We start from the raw sequence: 24,024 nt of genomic DNA on the forward strand, positions 1-24,024 counted from the left end.
CATGATTCGCCAGCTTGTTTCATTGGTATCGTAGTGGAGGAGTTGGGCGTCGGGATATTTGGCGATCGATTATTTCCTTTCATGGAGATCGAAATCCCTAGAACTCAGGCGTCCACTCGGCAAATGAAGGATTGCAAGAGAAGGGCCAATGACAGGTTATTTTAGGAACCGAAGAGCCGCTCGCATGAGACATCATAAGGCTGTGTTGGTCGTGAACAACATTCAGCTCCCTCATGGCGGGCCCACAGCCAGTCTCGTGTGTTGGGGGCGACCAAGAGGTCCACAGTCGAATGCCGTTCTGAAAAAGGGATGCTCAACTTATCGACCATTGGCTGCCGATAGTTCCTGAGCACGACATTTTGCCTTCTCGCTTCCTGAGGCTCTCTCTTCATCCTGTTGTTTCTCCCATCAGGCTTGCGGGTATGAGGGATCCGTCCGTAGCGAGCTGCGAAAAGTAAGAGTAAACCCTCAAGTGACATGGGGCGCAAGGGCATGAAATCAAATCCAAGAAAGCTGACGCCAGACAACAAGCAAAGTGAAGGGTGGAGGCAGGATCAGTGCTGGGCGTCGATTCTTTGGGATCCACTTGACAAGCCAAAGCTTGGCTTTCGTGGCAGAGCGGTGGATGCAACTGTTTATGGCTTGGTTTAAGGCTGGGCTTTCAAAGCCACCATATCCTTTTATTTTTAGTGCGAAAAGACTACTTTGGAGTACAATCACTGAGAAACTCATTCGACAACGACAACGCCAAGACCCTCATTCAGTACCCCCAGGGAAGAGACGAAAAGAAGAAACGCAAAAAGAAGATTCAGATGTGAGCGAATCCGGTACGTGGCCTGAAGCCAGCCAGGCCCAGCTCATAGTGAAGGGGTTTTGGATTTTCGCAGAAGCATCATTGGCTGCTGACAACAAGCCAGCAGGGCTCCTTCACCTTCGCTTTGGGTTCCTCCTCCGCGGCAAATCTTGAACGTGGAACGAACTCAGGTGCCTCTCCACGGAGCTTCTTGCTTTGGGCCTCAGGTTTGTCCTCCGATTCGCAGACATTCTCGGACGGTACATGGTTTTCCCCTTCGAGGTGGGGTGGCTGGTAGATCTCCAGGACGAGCATGATCAGCAGCGAGTTCTCTCAGAGTCTGGGGAGATATCTTACCTGATGAGGGCCAGGGAACCGATATTCGTCTAAGAACAGTCTGTTGTCGTAGTCTGGATACCCATGCCTGAACTGGCTGCCGAGCGCCCTATCCATTAAGAAGGGCAGAGGGTAGAAGGACTCCGGCCCTGCAGGTTCGTGGGGCAAAGGTGGAGGAGCGGATTTGAAGGGCCTCTGACTGGGGCCATCATAATAGCTGAACCATCGGCCGGGACGATGTTGCCAACCCCAGAACGGAGGCGGGCCGGACTCGAAGCGCCAGTTTGCGCTGCCGTCGAATGAGCCCATGTCCCGCTGGGCGTTGAAGGAAGCAGCCTGGTTTCGCGGCGGATAGCTCTTCTTCTTCTTTGAAGCGTTCTGCGCGTTGAACGGGGCGCCGTTCTAGCCAAACACAAGTCAGTCGCTGATAGTTCATCAAGCGCATCCAACACAGCTGTCTCATTCGGAGTCGCCGGATGGGGCAAATGTCAGCAGCGTCTACTTACGGAACTTTTCTGGTATCTGTACCCGCGTGCCATTTTGGGCTCAGTGGACGGTAATTCGGCTGAAGATTACTAGTAGGAGGAAAGGTTGAAGCCGAAGACGGAAGACGGATCGCAGTAAACAGTTGTGGTAAACTCGCTCAAATAACGCAGGCACGTCTCTTGTTGACTTTCTTCTAAGCAGAAACCAGAAACACAAGTCCGTCGCGTGCTGAAAGGTTGAGGATTTAAATATCTAGTCTACTTGTCGAAGATATCTAACATTGTTTTGTGTGCTTTTATCTCTATTTCGCTTCTTTATACATACCCCTTCATCAATGCCTCGTTCAATTTCAGATCACCAGGTTCCTTTATAGCCACATGGCGGTCTGCAAGGTCAAAGAAAACCTCCGTATGCCCTGACATGGCGTTTGAATGCATGCATACAAAGGAACCGTCCTCGTACTTCTGAATAGATCCAATACTGAGGATCGTTTCGCTGCGAGAAACTTGCCGATCTCACCATGAGCTCCTCTGGACCAACTGGATGATTCTTGACTCAGACATATGCATTAAGAGATAAGGTATCTAGCTAAGGTGCTTGAAGCTTTTTTTATTGACATTTTCTGGGTTTCACATGTTTTTGTTCTTTTTTCGTTCTTCTTTGTTCCCCACGCCTGGCATGAGGAAAGATCTGAAACAATCAGCTAGTAAGGAACGATGAAAGCTGTGTCAGATATGGATTCCGTGTTTGCCCACAATCGTCTTCTCCGCTGTCCCAGTGAGCAGTCTATCCATCATTCGCTGCCGGACCAATTGCGCCAACCAATGCTGTCGGGTTCTGAGGCGGAAGTTGAAGGAAGGTCAGGCGTGATACTCGAAGCTGAGGGTTGTTCAGGTCGACCAGCAGCACGATATGTATTCCTCAAGGTGAGGTCAAGAGAGAAGGGATTTCGCAAAAACTGGATTGATATTCGACTTTTTTTTTGTTGCTCTTTTCTTGTTTTCAACTGTTTTTGTTTGTTTTGTTGTTAGGCATGAGTAAATTCCTGCCGATGGTTCCCCAGATTCTGGAACTCGAAGAAAGGCTGAAATCAAAATGCCGATGCCGAAGTCCAGAAAGGTAAAGAAGTATGACTCAAAACATTGGATTGCGCCGTCCAGACGGACCGGAAGAGAAGTGTAAGTGAGCTGCATCTCAGGTTGTAAGCGACTTGCCCATTGAGAGCAGAATCTGATGGGATCGTTGTTAGCCTCACCTTTAATCCTGATCAAGCTGGGCATGGGCTTCGGCCAGAGTTGTGTTGAGGCAATCTTCCGCAGCCTTTCTCTCCAGTTGCTTTATTTTTGCTGCCGCCTCAGCTTCTAAAGCAACCTTTTCGATACTCTGGTAATCACCGAGTTGTTGCTGCAGGGTGAGCGCGAGCTAAAGACAAACGTTAATAAATCGGTATGCTTATAATGGAATATTGAAAGAAAACGGAAGTGCTTACACGAATATGCCTATCCCTCTCGAGTGGATTAGTGGCTTCCCCGACCTTTTTGCAGAGCATTTCAAGGCGGTTGCGGGCAGCTTCGAGGTTCTTAGGCAGGCTGTCAGTCGACTCACTTGAAGCTACCGCCGTCTTCTCGGGCACGGGAGGCTGATTAGACCTCTTTTGAGCAGAGAATGCCAATAGATTACTGGTTGCACGTCTTGGGCCCAGGGCCAAACGCTGAGGACTTCCAGTCGACGCGGTGCGGATATGAGTCCTGCGAGGGTGAATATCGGGAGTGATTGAAGACGGGCTTCTCAGACCAGAAGCAGCCTTTGTACGTGTAGACTTAGTGGGACGGGCAAATGAAGGTGTATTGCTCTCAGTATGCCGGTTCGAGGGCGCCAGTAGGCGGGGGACTGACGGAGTAGGGGTGGTGGGCGGCACATCTGCGGTTTTAGGGTTACGGGAGCTTTTGTTCCAGCTTACTCCGCTAGGGAGTCTGGGGTGTTTGGGCTTTGCCTTCACGCTTGTCTCGGGATCAGTATGGCCTTGCCCACTCTGAGGAGTCTGATTTTCGTTTGTCAGCTCTGGGGCTTCACCCTCCTTCTTGACTCGTTCCTTTTCTGCGACACCGGTCCGAGATCTGAAGATGTTGCGGAAGCTGTCCAGAATGTGATTGCTTCTAGATTCGGGAAGCCTGGGTCTGTCGCCGTCTGGGGTTATCTGCTCTTTCCTAGTGCCTAGTGGCACGATATCATTGAAGGTGACATTTCGTTTCAGGTTCGTGGCTGGCTTCCGAGGTAGCTTCGTTGCAGAATCATTAGGGAAGTCGGAAATCGCTCGAAGGGAAGAAGTGCGGGGTGGATGCGACTGGACGACACCTGTTCTAATTACAGTCGCAGGCGTCGTAGTAATATTCGCCTCGGCGCTGAGTGGTGTATCTTTTGCTTCGGATGCAGGTTTCTCTGGGGTTTCCGGCTGCACGACTTTGCTAGGGGCCTGGTGCAGACCGGTCTCTTGGTCGGAACAGTACTGGTCCGGTATTTTTGGCACAAGAGGCTCGGTGTCAGACTGCAAGCTTTTCAGGCTAGGTGAGAAAAGACGCCCAAGGCTGGATCCTTTGACTGGCTTCCTTGATATCGACATCTCCTTGTTGCTGATATCCCTCTTCGGGAGACTGTCAAGGGAAAGCTGCGGACGACAGAAGTTCCGGGTGACTGGGGTGTCCTTTTGGCTGCTTCCTTCGCTCTTATTGGAGTCTAACAATGGAATATCGCCTTTCAGACTGCCAGAATCTTTCGGTGTACTCGGGAGTAGCTTGTCCAGGTATTTAACCCTGGTAGGATTGGTTCTCTGGGTAACAGCGTAGTTAGGAGACTCGCGACTGGGGCTTCCCATGATTATGTCGTCTGCTGAAGCAGCAATCCTCAGTGTAGGACCAGCAGCTTGGTTCCCTGGAATTGGGAGTACACGAGTGCGGTACTCACCAGTGAAGACGGTTATGGGTCTCTCAAGTTCATCGCCATCGCCGAAATCCCAGCTACTAGCAGATGATGAAGACACAGATGCAGGGCGTGGATCTGATGCTTGGTCTCCTGCGTTACCTGGATCCGGTATAACAAGGCTAGTCTGCTCTGTGGATGGCTTCGGACGTGGCCCACGAGGCTTCTCGGTAACCCGTCCACCACTAGGGGAAGGTCCACTCTGCTTTCCCTGCAGCGCAACGCTCAGCTGCTCCGCACTTCGCCTCTTGACTGCGACTGGGATAGAGCTGCGAATATCAGGAGGACACCGACTTCCCTTTTGGGAAGAAGTATTTACTGACTGTTTTAAGCCAATTCCTCGAGGTATACGTGAGCCTGCAGAATCTGCGTTGTCCTTTGGCGGAGGACGAGGCTTCGGGCTTTCCTTGGCCGCGGAGCTCTGCGATGCACTACCGGTCTGTGGTGAGTCTGTGCTGGTGTCAGTGGTAATTTGCAGAAAGAACGACTGCGAAGAGCATTACCTGGACTATTTTGGCCAGCTTGGCCCAGGGATACGTGACTAGTGGGGCTCGTTTGGACGGAAAGAGAGGGAGGGTTTACATGCTGAAGAGTCTGGGTTGCGGTTCCTGTTCGTAAGCATTAGCCTTTTAAGGTCTGCATGTAGGGAAGTAGACTGGCCGTTTGATACGGCTTTGGAGAAGCTGGAGTGGGAAGATACCTTCGACAGTGCTTTCACGATTTCCATCAGAGCTGCCGTTTTTCTCGCCGCTGGTTGTGTGTTTATGGTCGACCATAGCGTCCTGAGTGGAAGAGCCCACTGCTGGGGATAGCTTGTTGATTTTCAAGGGCGCAATGGTAACCTCGAAAGGGGTCTCAATATGGGCGTTTGATACACTATCTTCAGTGTGGGTATTGGAATGAGGGTGGGAAGAGAACGTGTTAGGAGGAGGTGAAAAAAGAGGAGAAGGGTGCAGTGCCTGCTCAAAGACAGATATGCATTCAAGTTCGTGGCCTTTGCCTAATAGTGAGTTTGTGTTGCTCTGTAAATAGGCTCGGCATTGACTGGGGGGCAGCAAAGACGCACATCGTAGATTATCCCCATTCACTAATATGGCACTGGATTGCGGCCAGGCCTCCATGCTCAATCTGTCACTCGGGGAGGCAGATGTCCTTTCAACAGGGCTTGGACGGCTGACACGGCGACAGAGATCCACTGGTATCATTTTCCCGACCTATACATGGAAGTAAGTATCTATCCAGACTTCTAGAGGACCTCGAAGTTACGTACGCTTCCCACTCGGGACTTGGACGACCATTGCCGTATCGAAATTTTATGAGATCCAGTTTCCAGACAAGAGATTTCCAGACAAGAGAGAGGCATATCCTTGAGCGCCTTACAGTCAGCGAATCTTGCCTGGGATATAGACCATGAAGAGGGTACAATATCTTTGGCTCATAAGGATTCACTGTGAGAGCCTTGACACAAGCATGAAGGGCGCGAATTGCCCTCGCCCTCCTGGCGCTTTTGACGGCCTCGCTCCACTGCCTTCGGTATCTCATTCCCGGAAAGTTGATTCCCTTCATGGCCCGCTTATGGCGCCTATGGTATCCTCCTCTTCTGATAGCTTTCGTTTTGGCGCCCCGCGGACCAGGAGTGCACTTTGCACTGGTGCGGATATTTAACTCGCAACGGCGTAAATCTATTTGACTGGGCTCATCTTTGTTCTTCGAAGCCTCACACTGAGAAGATCTGCGGCCTAAACTTGGGCGCCAAGATAGAAGTGATGGAAGGTCGTCTGGTTCAATAAAACGCTTCATACGCTGGACTATATTGCCTAGGGCAGCCCGAAGCTTTCCAGTAGCGGCTGGTACACACGAACCCATTCTGGGACGTAGGGTCTGCTTCCCCATTACTCTCGTTGGTGTAAATATGAGGCTGCGTTGCGGATCAACTAATGGAAAGAACTGTGCTTCCGCCCCGATGTTAGTCTAATGCCAATACCTTGTTACTGCTCTTTGGCTTAGTAGGACGACTAAGAGTAGACATACAGAACCGTCCTCCTAGGAGAAGGGATGGTTTCCTCCCGGGGTATACTTGTCGATGTAAGTTCTAGATATCCGTAATTAATTCAGAAGGATATGAGATAAACTGTAAGGATCGATGATAATAGAGAGTTAAAGAAAGAACAGAAGACTATTTAAGAATCAAAGGAAATAGGAAAAATTGTTATTTTAGTGTTTATCCTCTAAAGGCTGCTTCACTCCCCAATCGAAGCGATACCTCTTTAGGAAATCGGGCTGGTGAACCTTTGAACCTGGAAGAACTGCATCACTCAGACGCCACTTAATCCGCACTATGTGTAAAGGCGTCTCTCTCTTGTAGCGCAGTGAAAACCATATTTGGCCACATAAAATACTTTAGATTTCTAAAAATTCACTGTAGCAGTCCCATCATTTGCCTAGTCGGGTTTCCAGGATACTTTCCTGGAAGGGATATAGGGCTCGAGCGGAGACGGGGCCCTGGTATTAATCCTGCCATTTTCAATGCCCAGAATGCCTAGATTCTCTCAACTTCTGAGAGAGTTAAGCATCATCCATACCTGCACCATCCCCACGCTTCCTTTTCCCTACAGCCTGCGCCGAGGAGACTTCGGTTTCCGAACCTGTGTTTGTCCATTCGCTGACTTCCCATTCGATAGTGGTCCACTGACCATCGCTCACTCCCACGCCGCGCCTTGTTTTCATCAGCCTTCCTAACCCACTTCCTTCAATCATTTCTTCAAACCAAGGAATTCCTCCTGCCGTTCCATGTCTGTAAGTCCGCGCGAGACCTGATTCAGATGCCGTAGACGGAGCGAGGGTTGACGACGGAGACTTAAATGCATTCGTGGCTGGAGTGATATCGTCCCGCTCTGGTGTCGACTCTTCAGGACTCTCCCACCGCGGAAGAAGATCTAGATCCTCTAAGAGCCGCTGGTCGTCACCGTACAAACTGCCGATAGTCACGGACATAAACTCGGCCTCCCCTTTAGGTTCCTCACTCCAGTAGGTGAGCGGCGACCCACAGAATCCACAAAAGACTCTCTGGGTGTGTGGTGCATGTGGCGGGGAGAAGATGCGACGGATGGTCCCATGCGTTTCGTCTGGGAAGTAGGACTGAGTATGCGATTGGTACCAGCTTAGGGGAACTCTTAACCATGCGGTAAGTGGTGTACCATACGACCTTCCTAGACGTTGAACCAGGTTTAGTATGGAAAGGGAAGCCTCTTGACAGGGAGAGTTGAACGTACGGTTATCACGCCCTGTATCGAAGTAGACATGGGCGTGATCAGTCACATTGTCAGGGATCCGAATGAGATATTCGTTTCGTCCACATAGACAAGAGCCGTGTAGAGGTTCGTGTTCATCCATACTGTTTCTTGGAAGGGAAGGTTGGGCAGTTCAAGGCTCTTGATCAGAAGTGGTCCCGGAGCGTAGTATGGGAAGGTGAGGTCATAGTAGTTGTTTGTGGGCAAAAAGGTGATAAATTGCTCCGCAACACCGACGAAGTATACCTACGGCGGAACATAAGGCATAATCTTGGGGAACTGGGGGAAGCAGTTTCTCCAAGCTAAATGGCATGATTCTCAGGCAAGAGGCCAAATCGATGACGTGAAGCAGCCAAGACTGGGGGATACCCCCAGCTGGACCATCTCCCAGATTTTGGTCTGCTCTTGGCGGTTGGAAGGGTCCCGGAAGCATCCGAATAATTAGCTAAGATCGATCCAGGGGTGGACTCGTCGTTTGAAAATTAAATTGCAGGTGGACAGGGAGTGGGTTGATCTGGGACTGGGACGAGTCGACTCTCCGCACGCTAAAATGGCCTAAATCTGGAGGATTTGCGATGGCTTGTCTGGGCTCGCCAAAGCCTTCGTTCCAGCTGCACTTCTTCCTCTTCCTCCTCCTCTTCTTATATTCCCTTCCAACTCCCTCGCTCTCTCCTCCTCTGCTTTATCCTTTTACCTATTTATTCGTGTTCTGCCCCCCTCTAGCTGTGATTTCCATTGGTACCCTCACGGTCACACACACGACTTGCCCCTCTTTCCCGAACACTCGCTTTCTCAACATCCCCTCGTTCAAAGAAGAGGCCAGGCAACATGCCTTCTGCGCAGCCTCCCATCCTAGCATCAACCTCATCCGAACCTTCATATTCCCCCACAGCGGCAAGCGCAACTGCAAATACCGACGACCGACATGATCGCTCTTCATCCACACCCACCAACTCGTCTCGACAAGGAGGCGCTGGCGGTGATAGGGACAAACCTCGTTTGACGGAGCAGGAAAAGAAGAACAATCATATTGCCTCTGAGCAAAAACGGCGCGCTGCAATCCGTGAAGGCTTTGATCGCCTCACAGAGCTCGTTCCTGGCCTTGAGGGCCAAGGCCGCAGCGAGAGCATCGTGCTAAAGAAGACCGTGGACTTTATCCACCTCAAGATCCAAGAACGTAAGGAGCTCATTGCCGAGATCGAACGCAGAGGTGGTCGCATTAGCGAGGATATGCGACCTTGATGGTGTTTTGTTCTCTCGGGACTCTGATGCCGAGGTCCGACAGTGTGAAGTTTTTAAACTTTAGCTGCTGGTTTCAGATTCACTCTTCCATTCCTGACGATCATAATTGCGCGCGAAACACACTGCAACACCACTTGGGGCGCTTGATTCGTGTGGGCTTGGGTGGCGTGGATCCTCCCTCCTGAGGAAGGCGTACAACCATTCAACGCACCTCTGCGGCAATTTTTCTTCTTCCCGGCGTACTGAGTACGGTGAGGTACTCCTTTATCTTGAATACACTTCACGCAAAGGATCTTCGATGACTTGGCGTTCAGGCGTACGGATATGATATCAGACATCTTTGGGTGAATTGGAGCTTTGTCGTATCTACGAGAAATTGAAGTGGCTCTGCGTGTGCTCTATCTTTGTTAGTCTAGCCAGATGGCTCTCCAGAGGACTTGCTCTTATCTTGACGAACTCTGCGACGGAATACTCCTCGGATTGATATCCGGTATTGATTACTACAATGCCACTCGGAATATGTAACATGTACTCAGACATATTAGTATTAGCAAACCCATATACTATAGCTTTATATCTAACGAAAAATGTTCAGATTATCATATCAACCCCTGCGTTGTCATGCCTCAGAGGGGTTGGATGTTGGTGCACATCCTGAAAACAGGTGCCTTAAGGAGTCGCCAGCTCTCTGTACCCAAGAATATTGTGCCACACTCTAACTAGCGCAGCCACTTCTCAGCCAGCTCTCGTCTCGAAGTTGTGATCATGGCAACCCCGGTCTCACACCTGCATCCGTTCCTCAATGCCAGGGCTCACCGCCCACCGATCTCCAGATGACTCGTGTCGGAGTACGAAGATCTATCCGCCCCTCTACCCCTTCTTCAAGCCCAATTGATCACGGAATTCAGCAAATACACATTCTAAAGATATTCAAGACAAGCAAGCGCTCAGAAGAACATCATGTCCGATAAAAAAGAACCCCTCCTCTCCACAGCCGCATCCGACACCGACCTCCCCCCAGCCTACGAAACCGCAACATCAACAACCCCGAAACGCCAGCTTCCCCCTCCACCACCCCTCCCCCTCCCAACACTCATCTCCCTCCGCACCAAGCGCGTAATCCTCGCGTCCTCTTCCCCTCGCCGCCGCCAAATAATCTCCTACCTCGGTCTCCCAAATGTCGAAATCATCCCCTCCGACTTCGCCGAAGACCTCCCGCACTCCCTGCAACCCTTCGAATACGTCCTCGCAACAGCAACCAAGAAGGCGGAATCCGTGTACACGCGCGAGATCGTGAATGAGGAGAAGGGTGAGCCCGCGCTCATCCTCGCGGCGGATACGATCGTCGTCAACACGCAGTCGGGTGCTATCCTTGAGAAACCGCGCTCCGAGGCACATCATCTCGCCATGCTGAAGAGTCTCCGAGATGCGAGGGACCATAAAGTGTACACGGCTATTGTGGCCATGTCCCCCCTGAGCAGTGCGCGGGATCCGGGGTATGCGATCGAGACGGCGATCGAGGAGACGAATGTAAGGTTTGATTCGGAGGTGACGGATGATTTGATATTGGCTTATGTGAGGACGAGGGAAGGTGTGGATAAGGCGGGGGGTTATGGGATGCAGGGGCTGGGGTCAATTTTGGTGGAGAAGATCGAAGGGAGTTATGATAACGTTATTGGGCTACCTTTGAAGACGACGTTGAAGGTTATTGAAAAGGTCATGGAGAGGGCGGATGATGATGATCGGTTGCCGTCTGGCGGGGAGGGAGATGGGGATGAGGAGGATGAGTGAGTTTATGGCTTTTAAGTGCCCTCTCTAGAAGCCGGTGGGTATGGTATAGACATCCGGCTAGTAGTCGGACATACCCAGTGGAACGTTACATTCATCATTTGGGAACCATGACATTTTGTGCTCAGCCAGAGCGAGATCTATCCCCTGAGCTGGCCTACCGAGGGAAAACAAAGGATATACATCGGTAGACATCCTAACATAAAAAACCTTCTGATATAAGCTGGAAAACAAAAGAAAAGGGTAAGAGAAGGAAATCAAATACTCCGTCTATGCTTTCCAGATCCGCTTAATAGCCTCCGTCACGCCGACGTCGTTTGTCTCGAACTCGTACAGACCGATAGCGGTGGTGAGGGTGAGGCCACGAAGAAGCCAGTTGAGAAATGAGGCGGTCTTAGGAACGCGGCGGGAGGGGAAGTAATCGATGATGGAGGCCCTGCGAAAGTGTTAGATTTCGGCGTGGCAGCTTTGAAATTCTCGGATAGCATACTGGAATCCAACGTGAGAGTGAAGAACGAGAAGCGAGCAGAGTACAGCATCCATGACAGGGTTCAGGGTGCCGGCGGCGAAAGGAGCAATAGTAACTGGGACGAGACCAACGCAAACGAGTCTATTCAACGGCATTAGTATAGCTACAAAGTGGGATTGGTAAAATCCACGACGAACCTCTCGAATGTCCAGTGGTAGCTACCGTGCGAGGGGTGAGGCGTCGGGATAGGAGCCGGGTCGTTCACTGAGCGGAAACCTGGTTAATATCTATCTCGAAAATGGCGATCGACCCCTGTGTTGATATCCAGGACGTCCCGCTGTCCGCATCTTTAATTTATTGGCATCCAGGCTTCTCTTCTGTTCATTCGCGTGTCCTTTTATCGCAAAGGGTAGGTAGTCCTGGGGTTGTCACGTACTCGTTCCTTGAATGGTTTCTGTATCAAGTGCGTTAGCATCCTTCTCCATTCTGTATACATAGGTCCGTCTGCGCCGCTTCGAATTCTCCTCAATCCATAAACCCAGAAAGGATAATTGATATCGGGTTCACTCACGAGGCTCGGGGGGCAGAATCTGTCTCCTCGCGGAGGCGTGGAAAGCCACGACCTGGGTTACGCCAGCGACATTCCTGGTCGCAAGCGGCGTCCGGAGGGCAGAGAGGCAAGGTCGACGCATAAGAGAAGCCATTGTGACGAGCTTGATATTCACAACGTACGGAGGGCTTCTATCCGCGATTGAGCGTACCAGCAAACACAGACGGTCGCTTCAGAAGGCACAGACTGAAGTTGAATTTCCGCTGGATGAGCCTCGGGAATCCGCTCGGGACGTTGTCATCACATTACGGATCAGGTGATTGGTCGGCTTTCTCCGCCCAGCCGAGTTTGGCCGACGGTCGGCAATGGAAGTGAATGCACGAGATCAAAAAGTTATTGGCTTCTGTAGGGGAGGGAGGAGCAATTCTTCCTCTCGCAAAACTCTGAAAACACTACAATTTCGATTGATATGCCATCGGTTATGTGCTGAGCCGTCCTGACAATGGGTTCTGCACTCCAAACCCATGCGCTCGCATCATTCTTCAAATGCCGAGGGACAGGAAGCTGCAAACATTTTTGCGCATGACGAGCAACGATCCTCAAGAACTGTTCCTAATAACATACATCCTGGTCCATCATGATTGTCATTGCCAATCAAAGCTTCAAGACAGCCTTTCCCTTGTTCTTCCCATAGAAAATGCCCACTAACCCTTCGGCAGCGTTGTCAATTCCCTCCGTTTCGTGGATGAGAGACTTGAATGAACCCTCCTTGATCCACTTCTGCACATTCTCCTGATGTTCCTTGGTATATTTATCGCCCATTCCCGCGTCACCGACGATGAATCCGCGCATAGTGAGGCGCTTGGTGAGCACATTGGAAATGTTTTTGATAGGGTATGGAGCCGTGTTGTACTGGGAGATGAGACCACAGACAACGACTCTACCAAAGTCCTTGAGGGAGTCCAGCGCTGCCTCCATGTGTTCGCCTCCAACGTTCTCGTAATAGATATCAATGCCATCGGGGGCCAACCGAGCCAGCGCGTCTGCAGGCTTCTCGTTCTTATAGTTGAAACCACCGTCAAAACCAAGGTCCTTGACAATGTAGTCGAGCTTTTCGTCTGAGCCCACGCTTCCGATCACTTTGAGGCCTTCGTGCTTGGCCAATTGTCCGACAAGCTGTCCAACCGCACCACTGGCCGCGGAGACAAAAATCGTTTCGCCCTTCTTTGGCTTGCCGATCTCGTAAAGTGAGGAGTAGGCTGTCAGGCCGGGCATGCCTAATGCACCAAGGAAGACACGGATGTCCTTGATTTCGAGCGGGTTTTCGAGAGGACGGATGCGGGACAATTCACCTGCGCCTAGCGAGATATAACCTTGGATGGGGAGACGCCCAATGACAAGGTCGCCTTCCTTGTAGGAAGCATTGTTGGATCGGACAACCTTGGCAATTGTTGCGCTTTCAATAGGCTTGTTGAGGGCGAAGGCAGGGGAATAAGACTTGACCTCGGGGCTGCGCATGCGACCTCGCATGTAGGGATCGAAGCTGGTGTAAAGCGACTGCAGGAAGACGCCGTCTGCTGGCGCAGAAGTGTTTGCGTCATAAGATACAGGTTCGATTACAAGGTCCTCCCCAGGCACAGGATAGCCTTGAGGGATCTTCTTGAAAATAAGAGCTTTGTTCGTCGTCATTGTGAAGGTAAAGAATATGAATCGAAGGAGGACAGTGTAGGTCAGACAAATAAAGGCAATTAATGATATCAGCCCGGCGTACCTACCATTGACCCGGGAATTTATAGCCTCCGATGGATGCTCAAGTATGGAGCGGGGCAGAACCAAAATAACTGGGGACTACAGATTATAAAGCAGCGATTCCACTCGGAGAAACTTCTCGAGAAGGCCCAGCACTTCGTTTCCTGCGGTTATGCCAAGGTAGTTTCCGAAAACGGGGTTGTGGCACTTGGTTTTCGAGATAATGCTCAACCAGCCGACATAAAACGGCGGACCACTCGGCGAACGGGCCCTTGGTTGCGTGATGGTGCGGCAAGAAGACACTTTCTGGGCAGAACAACCGAGGATGAACCCCATTTAATGCTCGGGGCTATTGCTGAAAAGGATCGAGGACTCGAAAAGGTAGCGTCAAACACTGCTTGGTGGTGAGGTCACTTTGAAAAACTGGGACGATTGGTGCAGGAGAATGGATCAAGATGGATCCAGTCGTTCTTCTCCGTCCCGATGTTGGCCTTTTTCAAGTATCTCTGCACCGCGAGGACCATGATAAATCAACACGGAAGACGAGCAGTCGTAATCTTTACCGACGACTCGAAGGCTCAGAGAGAGGAGGCCCTCGGCTCAGGCGTCTCAAAGCAAGAAGAGGAGACGGGTTAAATTCCAGTCTTCGATGTACGAATGCCTGAGGCATGAATTACCGGATAGGGGCATCCATTCATTAACCAGATGTGTCTGACACCAGAGCGACTGCACTGAATTGAAAAGAAAACTCCCCAGTATCAGAGGGCTCCATCAGAATGGACATACACCAGAAGAGAGTGAGAGATCGCGGGGAGTGCTCACTCCCTTCCAAGTCCAGCACTGAGCTCTTCCTCCAATGGCCAATTATTGAAGCTACTTCCCTTCACCGCCTCTCAAAGCCAGACTTTTCTGCTGGTTGATATTTTTTTCCTCTGAAGGGACTCTTTCTCTCTGCCATCGCCATCATTCTCATCCTCATTCAATTCATCCATTTTTCTGCCTCTTCTTGCATAATTCGGTTTTGTACTCAGGGGTAGACGGAATCTCCCTATTTTCCTCTTTCGCGCCGGACCATGTTGGGTGCTTTTCGTCGCTCCGCCGTGAGCCACGCCCTCCGCGCCTCCGCTCGCGCGGTACCAGCAAGGTCAACTCCGCAACGCTTTCAATTTCTTTCTTCACCGGACTCTGCATCACCACACGCTGCTAGGTCGCTGTTTCATTCGACGTCAATTAAATTCGACGCTATCGCCAATGCTGCAGTCCAGAATGATATCCAGGAATCTGACCAGGAACAGCCTGGGCTGTCGGGCCAGTTCCAAGAGTTGGCAGACAAGAACCTTGTCGAGAAATCATTGATCGACAATATTACAGGTAAAATGAAGATCGAGACAATGACGGATGTTCAACGCTTGACGATCCCCGTGAGCGTCGGGGGCGAAGACGTGTGAGTTTTGCCCTTCTTGGCCTCTCTTTTCGATGCAGCGGCGCTGACTCGGTGACTTCAGTCTCGCCCAGGCGAAAACTGGTACCGGTAAAACGATCGCCTTCCTTATTCCAGTTCTGCAGAACCTTCTCCGCGATCCGACTTTGAAATTGAGCAGCTTCCACCGCGGCCGACCGACGGCCGCAATTGACATCCGAGCCATCATTGTTTCGCCTACACGTGAATTAGCTGAGCAGATTGCAGTTGAGGCAACTCGTGTGGCAGGTGGATCGGGGATAGTTGTGCAGACTGCTGTGGGAGGCACGCAAAAGAAGGCAAAACTGCTCCAACTTCAATCCGAGGGCTGCCATATCCTGGTTGCCACTCCTGGTAGACTTCGTGATCTCCTATCTGACCCGTACGCGAACGTTCAAGCACCTAAACTTTCTACCTTGGTTTTGGACGAGGCAGACCGCCTCCTGGATGACGGCTTTGCGCCCGAGCTCATGGAGATCCAACAACTGCTTCCGGACCCAACTAAGGTTCCCCGGCAGACCTTGATGTTCTCTGCCACCGTGGCTCCTGAAGTGATGGGCATGGTCCGGCAAACAATGAAGCCTAAGTTCAGCTTCATTAAGACCGTCAACGATAATGAAGTCCCTACACATATCTCGGTGCCGCAGAAGCAAGTGATCTTGCAGGGATACGAGAATATTCTCCCTGCTTTGTTCCAGATGGCGAAGCGTGCTCATGAGAACCGGCGTGCCTTGGAACGCCCATTCAAAGCTATCGTGTATTTCAACTCCACCAAGGAGGTCAAAGCTGCCTTCGAAACCTTTGAGAATCTGCTCAACGAGCCGGAAGACCGGCGGAGCGGCCATCCCCTCGACAGGATGTTCCTCGGCGAGATCCATTCGCGCCTGACACAGCAGCAGAGAACCCGAGTTTCCACCTGGTTCCGGCGTTGCACGTCGGGTCTTCTCTTCTCATCCGACGTCACTGCCCGTGGCATGGACTTCCCCGACGTCACCCACGTCATCCAAATCGGTGTTCCCCGAGGCCGCGCGGACTATGTTCATCGCCTAGGACGCACAGCACGCGCAAACAAGACCGGCGAGGGATGGGTCTTCCTCCACCCCGCTGAAAAGCGCGCATTTAACAGATTATGCCACGATATCCCCATCAACGTCGACAACACATCTCTCTCCGCCGCACAGCTAGATCTAACCAACCCCGCCAGCCTCGAGTATGCCGACCCCGAGCTCGTCCAGATCGTTCGCCAGGTTCAGCACGCTGCTCAGCGCGTCTCTCCAAAAGTGAGGTCGGAGGCATGCTCAACCCATATGATCTACGTCCGCGGCGTCTTTGCGAACAAACAACAAATCGCTTCCGCGATGAATGATTACGCGATTCACGGCTTCAAACTCGACTCTCCGCCAGCCTTTTCTCCTGGGCTCGCCCTTAAGTTGGGCATCAGGGCACAGGACGGTTTCGTGATCCGAAGTCCTAGCGTTCGCGATGGCGAATTTGGCGGCCAGCGACGTGGCGGCTTCGGCGGTGGTCGCGAAGAGGACTTCCCTCGCGGCGGCGCCCCCGGCTTCCGGAATCGTGGCACCAAGTCCAGCTTCGACACCTGGTCTCGCCGCCGCGAGCGCATTGACTATTTCTAAAATACCCAACCTCGCACCAGACCGTCACACCATACTGTCTTTAGGCTCAAAATGCATTGGGCGGCGTTCTACTGGAATTTTTTCGTCGGTCTCAGAATCTGAACTCACTCAACTCACTCTTCCGCTTTCTTTACTTCACTCCTCTTGACCCCTTTCCCCCCAATGAACGGACTTCGTTATATCAAATCAAACGCTGTACATTACCTGGGCCCATCAGGGAGACAGTCCAAATGCCCATCGGGGGTTCGGACTGCCTCGATCATGTGCTCTTTTTGCTTTCCCCATCTCCTTGCCCATTTCCACGTCCCTTTTTTTTTTTTCTCTCTCTTCAATGATGATTGTGTATCTTATTATAAGAGTTTAACTTGGCTGACCTACGGTCATTACATGTTTGATAGCACCCTCGTCCGTTAATGGTTGGTAGAGATGGATTTACGCTTGTACTTAGGACCCTTGTATAATAGACAATTCGACGCCTGCCTTGTTTGTGATGCTCGCATGTAAAGTGGAACCACCCATGGTTAAAGAAATTTAACCTACAACGCCTCACAATGGCCTGGAGCAAAAAGTAAGAGGGATAATCTATCAATATAAATGCGCCTCCCCAAAGTGACCATTGGATATCGAAGCAATCCTGATAAGAACAGAAACGGACAGTTTAAATGGTACACGGTTTATTGAGGGACTCAAGCTGAAATCTCACAGGAAATCTAAGACAAATAACTAAATCAAGTCAAATATCGCACCTACCGTTCCGCTATCTAAGGGAATAAGATCTATTTCATCACGTCTTTTCATCCTGTTTTCATTTTCAGCGTTCGAGAGGGAAAAGTGTAGACGTCTAGTCACGGAAGATCATGTCGTTGCGAGCGGGACCAGTTCCGATCCATTTTACAGGAACGCCGCCTAGCTCGCGCTCGATGTACTCGATGTATTTGCGTGCGTTGACGGGTAGATCGTCGTACTTTTTCACACCCATTGTCTTGCTCTTCCAGCCGGGTAAGGTGCGGTATTCGACCTGGACTCTGCCAAGAACTTCGGGGTCGGCGGGGATAGTGTTCTCGACACGGGTGCCGTCAGGCAGGATGTAGGCGACAGCGACCTTGATCTCGTCGAAGTCGTCGAGGACGTCGAGCTTGGTGAGGTTCAGTGCGGTATAGTGGTTAATCGCCTGGGAGTAGCGGAGGAGGACAAGGTCGAACCAGCCGCAGCGGCGCTTGCGGCCAGTGGTAACTCCGAATTCCCTACCGACGCTCTGGAGTTTGTCACCGGACTCGTTGAGCTGTTCGCTAGGGAAAGGACCGGAGCCAACACGGGTGGTGTAGGCTTTTACAACACCGACAATGTTCTTGATACTGGTTGGGTTGAGAGAAAGCGCTTGCACAGCACCGCCCAGACCGGTACATGACGAAGTGACAAAAGGATAAGTACCATGGTCGAGGTCAAGCAAGAGAGCATTTGCGCCCTCGACTAGGGTGTTGGGCGAGTCCTTGTGCTTGTTAAAAAAAGCCAATTGGTCGACAAGATGGGGGACGAGCAGCTTTCGGTACTCCTATTCCTTGTTAAACAAATCTCAATATCCAGGGCCACTGAGGAACCCTACCTTGAACCGAGCAATCTCCTCCTCAACATCGTAGTTCAACTCCCCAAATTGCGCAGTGTATCCCGCATGCAGAGTGCGCAGCTTGCGCTCAAAGACCTCCTCATCCAGAATCTCACCAACGCGCACACCCCGTCTTGAAGCCTTATCGCTATAGCAAGGCCCAATCCCTTTACCAGTGGTACCAACTTTACGACCACCCAATCCAGCCTCCTCCAGCCCATCAACAACAGAGTGCAGATCAAAGCAAACGTGCGCGCGATCGGAGATGAAGACCCGGCCAGCGGCATTCTTCAGCCCCTTCGCCTCGAGAGCCGCCAATTCCTTGAAGAAACTGGGGAAATGGACCACTGTTCCAGCGCCGATGAGACTGATGCAGCTCTCTGAGATCAAGCCCGAGGGGAGGATGTGGAAGTCGTAGGTCACGTCGCCGTGGACGATGGTATGGCCGGCATCTAGGCACGTCAGGTTGCGATTGTGAGGAAGTATAGGCGGTTGGGCCACTTACTATGGCCGCCAGCGGCGCGGCAACACAGGGTCGCCTGCTGCGCCAACATATCCGTGATCTTTCCCTTTCCTGTTCAGATGGAATCAGAGCCTGTACCTGTTTCCAGGCTTAGTGCCGTAACCCACCTTCATCGCCCCACTGACTACCGAGGACAATTGTAACAGCCATGGTGGATAATCCGACGAGTATGACTCGGAGCTCGAATCTGCAGTTCAAGGAAGGTTAGCAAAAACCCGACGCAAGACAGGAAAAACTCAGAGAAAGCACACATCCAGCAATTGACCGGTAAGACTGGAAAGAATTGAGCGAGAAAAAAAACCACTCTGGAGTATCCGAGAGTGATTGGAGCAGCGGCGAAAACCTCGCGACCGTCAAAGACCAAAAGCCAGAAAAAAGAACGGAGGGAACTGCGGATGCGGCGATATAAAATCACTTCAACCGCCCGTGACTCAAGTATGGAGACCGTATCGTACGCTTGTCTGACTCCAAAGGCGCAGAGTAATTACTGTTTGTGACGGTATCGTTCCGGCGCTCCCCCACGGCGGGGTTGCCTTGATTGGCCGAATTGGGAAGGTGGCGGCCTAGGGCATGGCCCGGTATCGGCGGTTCTCGAGGGCTGAGGGCGAGGGCAATCAGCTTCTTTCCATTCCTCTATGAATTACAACAATCGATCGGGCGGTCGACGCAGACGAATGGAGGCCCGACAAATTGGCAAAACTGTTCTACAAGCGTAGGGGACTTTCAACATCCAACTCCTCGCGCCAAAGATCCCAAAATAGTCCCGCAGAGTGGGTACGGGAATGGGTATCACCGTCGAAGCATCAACGCCTCCCATCTCCAAGCACCCTCAACAACCGAAATAAAGAATCAAACCCCTTCTCCCGGGCAAGTTCATTCAAAGACCATCCATCATCATCCCTCTGCCCCAAATCCGGCCCCAGCTCCACCAAAGCCTTGCACACTCCCTTCAAACGCCCCCAATAACAGCCATCTGCACGACACTCGGCGTTGTCCGATCCAGCGCATCGACGGGGGCTCCATACTCGCACACTAGGCACCGGATCACGGCGGGGCTCCGGCACCTAGCCGCGTCGGGGAGTAACTCCTCGACGACGTCTTGACGGACAAACGCTCCGTACGCTCCGTGCGCCGGTGGTGCTTGAGGAGGAGGTGTAGACTGTCGGCGCTGTCTGCGCGGGTGGCGGCTTCGAGGTCGGAAGAGGAGATGCGGATTTCCGGGTGTGTGAGGAGGTATTGGACTATTGGGCTGTGAGCGAGGAGCAAGGCGAGGGTTACTGTATTGGAGTGCGCTCAGGGCACGCTCTCTCGCTCCCGCCGTACCCGAGGATGTCGAGGTGGAGTGCGACGGTATTGTTGATATCGGCCTGGTTATACTCTAGTACGCCCTTACCCTGTCCTCGTCTCCGTTCATAACAGCCCACGTGAGGGGGCTGGACGTGGTATAATCGTTTTGATACCCCTCCAACCCGGGCTGTCGGACTAAGTACTCGGCGACATCTCTGTGCCCGTTCTTCGACGCAAGGAGGAGCGGAGTCTATCCGTCATACTCGCGGGTATTGATATCAATCTTGTGCCGCGTATCTCGCCGTCGAAAGAGCACTTTGACAACAGGTAAATGGCCCTTTTCCGCAGATAAAGAGAGCGCGTCTGGCCATTTTTTATCGTCGATGTTCAGATCAATGGTTTGGTTCTTTACACTCGCTTTGGCGAGGGCATTATTTGGCATTCTTTCTTTGTATAGCAATGCCAAGGATGATTATCGCTGGGATGATGTTGAAGATGCATGTTCGGCAATGGAGGGTCTTCGTAAGCTGAGAGAGCCAGAGCGCGGGGTCGAGCAGAAGAGACGAATCCGAAAGAGCCGTTAGCTTCATTATGGATAATCGATCTAAGTATCGACATATGATACACTCCCTAAGAATAGAGGTCACCCTAGGTATAAGTGAAGTAGAGAGACATAAAATGTATCCAACGCCATCATATGCGAAAAGAAAAAAGCAAGCAAGCCACCCTTGAGGTAGTTATTCAGAGTATCTTCCCCCCACTCCGGAGCCACTCCCTCACCTCCCCATACCGAAGCATACACTCCAGATGTCTTTCCCGCGCAACCTCCCAATGCTTCAGCACCTTCTCATCCTGCACAAGTGCGTTCTTATACGAAGTGAACCCGCGTCGACGTGGTCCCGATGCCTTCGCGTTGTCGTCGGTTTCCTCGCCTGACTCCCTCCCTGCCTCGTCATCGCTTAACCGGAGTGAATCCCCCGCAGCGCCGAGCCAGTTGGGCGCCATCTCAGTGAGATTGCTTCTATGGCGGGAGAGGAAGTGGCCGACCATGCGGCCGTCGAAGGCCTCCCATTCGCGTACATATGTGTTCATCTCGCCGATATATCGGTCCATAATGAGTCGGGGTATCGCCAATTGTTTTGATCCTGCGCTGACAGGGACGGGGTGTGGCGGCTCCGGTCGTTTGGGCGGATTTGGGCAGCTCAATTCTCGGGGGTGTGTCTCGCGCATCGCGGTCTTCGGCGCCTTAGGCCGTGACTCGAATGGGAGCGTCGACGAGATATCTTTGAGGTCGTCGAGGCCACCACTATTTGTGGGCGTAAAAGGGAATACGCCCCCTAGATTCTTTAGATTTAGGAGGTTTCTTGCTGCATCTCTCCCAGATTTTGAAGTCGGCCGCGATCTCGATGGCGCTGGGACTGGCTTCTCCTGCTTCGTTCCTGGCCTCTCAGGCGCCGGTGCTGCGCCGGTAGGTCTCGCTGGCAATTCGTCGTCGAGATCCATGGCTTCTCCATCAGGTTCAGGCACTTCGCCATAGCTACCATCAACAGTCGCCTCTGCCTCTTCAGCCTCCGTCGCAACACTAGCTTGCTGGGGAGTAGGCCGTATCCGCGTCCCTCTTGTTTGCTTTCGGGGACTTCGGGTTCGCTGAGAGTTCGAATTTGGTTGCCGTTGGGAGGTATCACTCCCTGGTAGTGCGTCCGACAGGTCCCGGAACTTGAACGCCGCCCCCCAGTCGTTGTTCAGGAAACTCTCCGGTGCAAAAGGTACTTGATGCGATGCCGAATCCGAGCGAGAGGGCTCACCCTTCGTATTGGGTCGCGGCGGGCTATCCCTCGTCGACGTTCGCCCACGATCATTCGAGATCCGGGATTCTTGGGCGTACCCAAAAGGCTCTGTGCGACTGGATTTTCGTAGATCATCGTGGCTACTGCTCTTAAAAGCCCCGTTTGGGGGGAAGTTTGAGCCGAACGCGAAGTCGGCTGTCCTAGAGAACACAGGTGTGTCGGAGTTGTTCCTCGCTGAACTCGCAGAGTCCGAGTCGTGTGCTGTTAAATAACCAAGTTAGCAAACAAACCTCAAATGAACATGTCCCTCCTCCCGGTTTGGAAGCCTACCAGCTCCAGCATTCCAGCCATTAGTACGGTGAAAGTTGGCGAACTTCTGCTGCTGTCGAAGCCTACTCTTAGGCACCGCCTTCGGTTTGTACGAGACTTCCTCCTCACTAAGGTCACTAGAACTCGTCGAATCATAGTTCCGCCCTCGATCTGCCTTCAAATACGGGCTAGCGCTTCGATGTCGTCCATTCTCCTGGGGTGTTGGGCTCGGAGGGTTGGTACGTGGGCGCGGATTAGGGCTCTTAGTAGAGGTCCGCGTGCTAGCTGAGCGTCCGAGCATGGAGCTGGAGAAGAAAGTCCTTTCGCCTCCTGTGGTGGCGTACTTGCTGCTTGACCTCTCATACTCGGGGTTGTTCATATGTTCCGCCCCATTGGGAAAGCCAGCTGCTGGTTTCCTCGAGGTCGGAGAGGGCGCGGGAGCGAAACGATCGAACCGTGAAGCATTTCTATATGACGCCGTGTTTGCAGCCATGGGTTCGTCTCCACCTGCTGCTCGCGGGGCGAATCCTTGCTTCTTCTTCGCAGACTGCGTGTGCGCGGACTCGCCAGCGGTAGGTTTCGCGCTTGTGTGGACATACTCGTAGGCGGATTTTGGTCGCGCGGAGGGCCCATTTGCTGTTCCCGCCGGCCTGGGTACAGCACCCGGCTGCCCTGTGCGTCCACGGGGGTCGAAAGACGACCACCCAGGCATAGCATTCCCTTTCATCTCCTGGAACCCTCGGTACGCATCCGCGCGAGTTTGCGTTTCGTCCCGCGTCTTCTCCCATGGCTGTTTCGGTGCAGCCCGTGCATAGCTGGCATAGCGCTGAGCACCAGTCGAGGGCCCGTGATGGAAGGACTTTGGACGCTCAGAGAAAGGTGCTTTTGTATTCGGCTTCGCGGTGGGATAGCCAGCGGTTGATTCTCTTCGAGCGGAGCTCGTTTTCGAAGGTCCATAGTACCCATTTCGCAGTCGCTCGGTGTCGTACTTCAACCGCTGGTGGGGATCACTAAGAATCTCGTGGGCCTGCTGTATCGCTTGAAATTTGGCATTGAACTCCGTCTCCCTGCCCGGGTTCCGGTCGGGGTGGTATTTGAGAGCTAACTGAGGTCAGATACTCTCTTCTACCTGCATGCACTCCATCCATATTTTCCTCACCTAATTTCCGAAACTGCTTCTTGACATCCTCGGCGTCCGCACTAGGCGAGAGACCCAAGTCCGCATAGTAATCTCTCCGCACGTCTAACTTGGCCATCTTGGAAGAGTGCCCAGCCCAGCAGCTATCTGTATCTCGAGAAAAGAGCGGGTATCACTGTCGTTTCGTATGTGTCTATCCCTGCTGTACATGACCTGGCATGAAGACAGCTGAAGTCTCGACCGAAAACCTGTGATGTGGATAGCGAACTTAACGCGGGGGCAGGTGGGCGGAATGCGACGCCTCGACAGCTCGAAGGGGTTCGTTGAGAAGACAGTGGGCTCGACCTATGAGATGCTGGTCGAGTCAGTGGAAAATTCCTCATCCTTCAATTAAGCTCGTAAAGAAAAGGAGATTAGGGCCCTCAGGGCGTACCGGCGTCGAACAATATCCGTAAGCTGCTTGTCTTCCAATCCCCCTGTTTGTTTACGCAGGCGTAGAAACCTCCTCCTAACTTTCCCTCAAAATTACCTCCCTTGGTATTCCTCAAGAAAAAAAACCCGTCCGTCCTCCAAAGGTAGGGCAATCCCAGAATCCCAAACCCAGC

At 52.2% G+C, this 24,024-nt stretch overlaps 11 protein-coding genes across 11 annotated transcripts; 3 read left to right on the forward strand and 8 right to left on the reverse strand.

Annotated features, from left to right (window-relative positions):
* Positions 1 to 3: 3 nt before the first annotated feature.
* Positions 4 to 622, reverse strand: BJX67DRAFT_90587 (uncharacterized protein). The gene has a single exon (XM_071035610.1). The coding sequence runs from the start codon at positions 492 to 494 to the stop codon at positions 162 to 164; it is 333 nt and encodes a 110-aa protein (XP_070890857.1). The 5' UTR covers positions 495 to 622; the 3' UTR covers positions 4 to 161.
* Positions 623 to 665: 43 nt separating this feature from the next.
* Positions 666 to 1,945, reverse strand: BJX67DRAFT_340874 (uncharacterized protein). The gene is made up of 2 exons (XM_071027833.1): positions 1,151 to 1,945; positions 666 to 1,093 (listed from the first exon to the last, which is right to left on the reverse strand). Exons 1-2 carry the CDS (start codon positions 1,436 to 1,438, stop codon positions 893 to 895), a joined length of 489 nt encoding a protein of 162 aa, XP_070890858.1. The 5' UTR covers positions 1,439 to 1,945; the 3' UTR covers positions 666 to 892.
* A 927-nt stretch (positions 1,946 to 2,872) lies between these two features.
* BJX67DRAFT_376734 (uncharacterized protein) lies at positions 2,873 to 5,367 on the reverse strand (the record flags this gene model as incomplete). Its single annotated transcript, XM_071031940.1, has 5 exons — positions 2,873 to 3,037; positions 3,105 to 4,860; positions 4,915 to 5,041; positions 5,095 to 5,199; positions 5,292 to 5,367. The coding sequence occupies 5 exons, from the start codon at positions 5,365 to 5,367 to the stop codon at positions 2,873 to 2,875; spliced, it is 2,229 nt and encodes a 742-aa protein (XP_070890859.1).
* A 1,315-nt stretch (positions 5,368 to 6,682) lies between these two features.
* BJX67DRAFT_340876 (uncharacterized protein) lies at positions 6,683 to 8,437 on the reverse strand. Its single transcript, XM_071027834.1, has 2 exons — positions 7,864 to 8,437; positions 6,683 to 7,800 (listed from the first exon to the last, which is right to left on the reverse strand). Exons 1-2 carry the CDS (start codon positions 7,982 to 7,984, stop codon positions 7,157 to 7,159), a joined length of 765 nt encoding a protein of 254 aa, XP_070890860.1. The 5' UTR covers positions 7,985 to 8,437; the 3' UTR covers positions 6,683 to 7,156.
* Positions 8,438 to 8,709: 272 nt separating this feature from the next.
* On the forward strand, positions 8,710 to 9,123 carry BJX67DRAFT_376736 (uncharacterized protein; the record flags this gene model as incomplete). The annotated part of the gene is made up of 1 exon (XM_071031941.1): positions 8,710 to 9,123. One exon carries the CDS (start codon positions 8,710 to 8,712, stop codon positions 9,121 to 9,123), a length of 414 nt encoding a protein of 137 aa, XP_070890861.1.
* Positions 9,124 to 9,635: 512 nt separating this feature from the next.
* BJX67DRAFT_91083 (nucleotide diphosphatase) lies at positions 9,636 to 11,136 on the forward strand. Its single transcript, XM_071035612.1, has one exon. It carries the CDS (start codon positions 10,084 to 10,086, stop codon positions 10,912 to 10,914), a length of 831 nt encoding a protein of 276 aa, XP_070890862.1. The 5' UTR covers positions 9,636 to 10,083; the 3' UTR covers positions 10,915 to 11,136.
* On the reverse strand, positions 11,115 to 12,259 carry BJX67DRAFT_340879 (CybS family protein). Its single transcript, XM_071027835.1, has 5 exons — positions 11,952 to 12,259; positions 11,817 to 11,834; positions 11,578 to 11,644; positions 11,402 to 11,521; positions 11,115 to 11,347 (listed from the first exon to the last, which is right to left on the reverse strand). The coding sequence occupies exons 1-5, from the start codon at positions 12,082 to 12,084 to the stop codon at positions 11,182 to 11,184; spliced, it is 504 nt and encodes a 167-aa protein (XP_070890863.1). The 5' UTR covers positions 12,085 to 12,259; the 3' UTR covers positions 11,115 to 11,181.
* On the reverse strand, positions 12,247 to 13,877 carry BJX67DRAFT_91098 (MDR family NADP-dependent oxidoreductase). Its single transcript, XM_071035613.1, has one exon. The coding sequence runs from the start codon at positions 13,617 to 13,619 to the stop codon at positions 12,585 to 12,587; it is 1,035 nt and encodes a 344-aa protein (XP_070890864.1). The 5' UTR covers positions 13,620 to 13,877; the 3' UTR covers positions 12,247 to 12,584.
* Positions 13,878 to 14,577: 700 nt separating this feature from the next.
* Positions 14,578 to 16,853, forward strand: BJX67DRAFT_91100 (P-loop containing nucleoside triphosphate hydrolase protein). The gene is made up of 2 exons (XM_071035614.1): positions 14,578 to 15,123; positions 15,185 to 16,853. The coding sequence occupies exons 1-2, from the start codon at positions 14,753 to 14,755 to the stop codon at positions 16,770 to 16,772; spliced, it is 1,959 nt and encodes a 652-aa protein (XP_070890865.1). The 5' UTR covers positions 14,578 to 14,752; the 3' UTR covers positions 16,773 to 16,853.
* A 760-nt stretch (positions 16,854 to 17,613) lies between these two features.
* On the reverse strand, positions 17,614 to 19,048 carry adB (adenylosuccinate synthase ADE12; the record flags this gene model as incomplete). The annotated part of the gene is made up of 4 exons (XM_071030759.1): positions 17,614 to 18,324; positions 18,376 to 18,827; positions 18,881 to 18,949; positions 19,006 to 19,048. The coding sequence occupies 4 exons, from the start codon at positions 19,046 to 19,048 to the stop codon at positions 17,614 to 17,616; spliced, it is 1,275 nt and encodes a 424-aa protein (XP_070890866.1).
* Positions 19,049 to 20,430: 1,382 nt separating this feature from the next.
* BJX67DRAFT_91263 (DnaJ domain protein) lies at positions 20,431 to 23,904 on the reverse strand. Its single transcript, XM_071035617.1, has 4 exons — positions 23,853 to 23,904; positions 23,441 to 23,774; positions 22,303 to 23,382; positions 20,431 to 22,233 (listed from the first exon to the last, which is right to left on the reverse strand). The coding sequence occupies exons 2-4, from the start codon at positions 23,535 to 23,537 to the stop codon at positions 20,927 to 20,929; spliced, it is 2,484 nt and encodes an 827-aa protein (XP_070890867.1). The 5' UTR covers positions 23,538 to 23,774; positions 23,853 to 23,904; the 3' UTR covers positions 20,431 to 20,926.
* Between the last annotated feature and the right edge of the window lie 120 nt (positions 23,905 to 24,024).

The sequence above is a fragment of the Aspergillus lucknowensis genome (assembly GCF_044049455.1).
Source record: "Aspergillus lucknowensis strain CBS 449.75 chromosome Unknown BJX67scaffold_2, whole genome shotgun sequence".
Lineage (NCBI taxonomy): Eukaryota > Fungi > Ascomycota > Eurotiomycetes > Eurotiales > Aspergillaceae > Aspergillus > Aspergillus lucknowensis.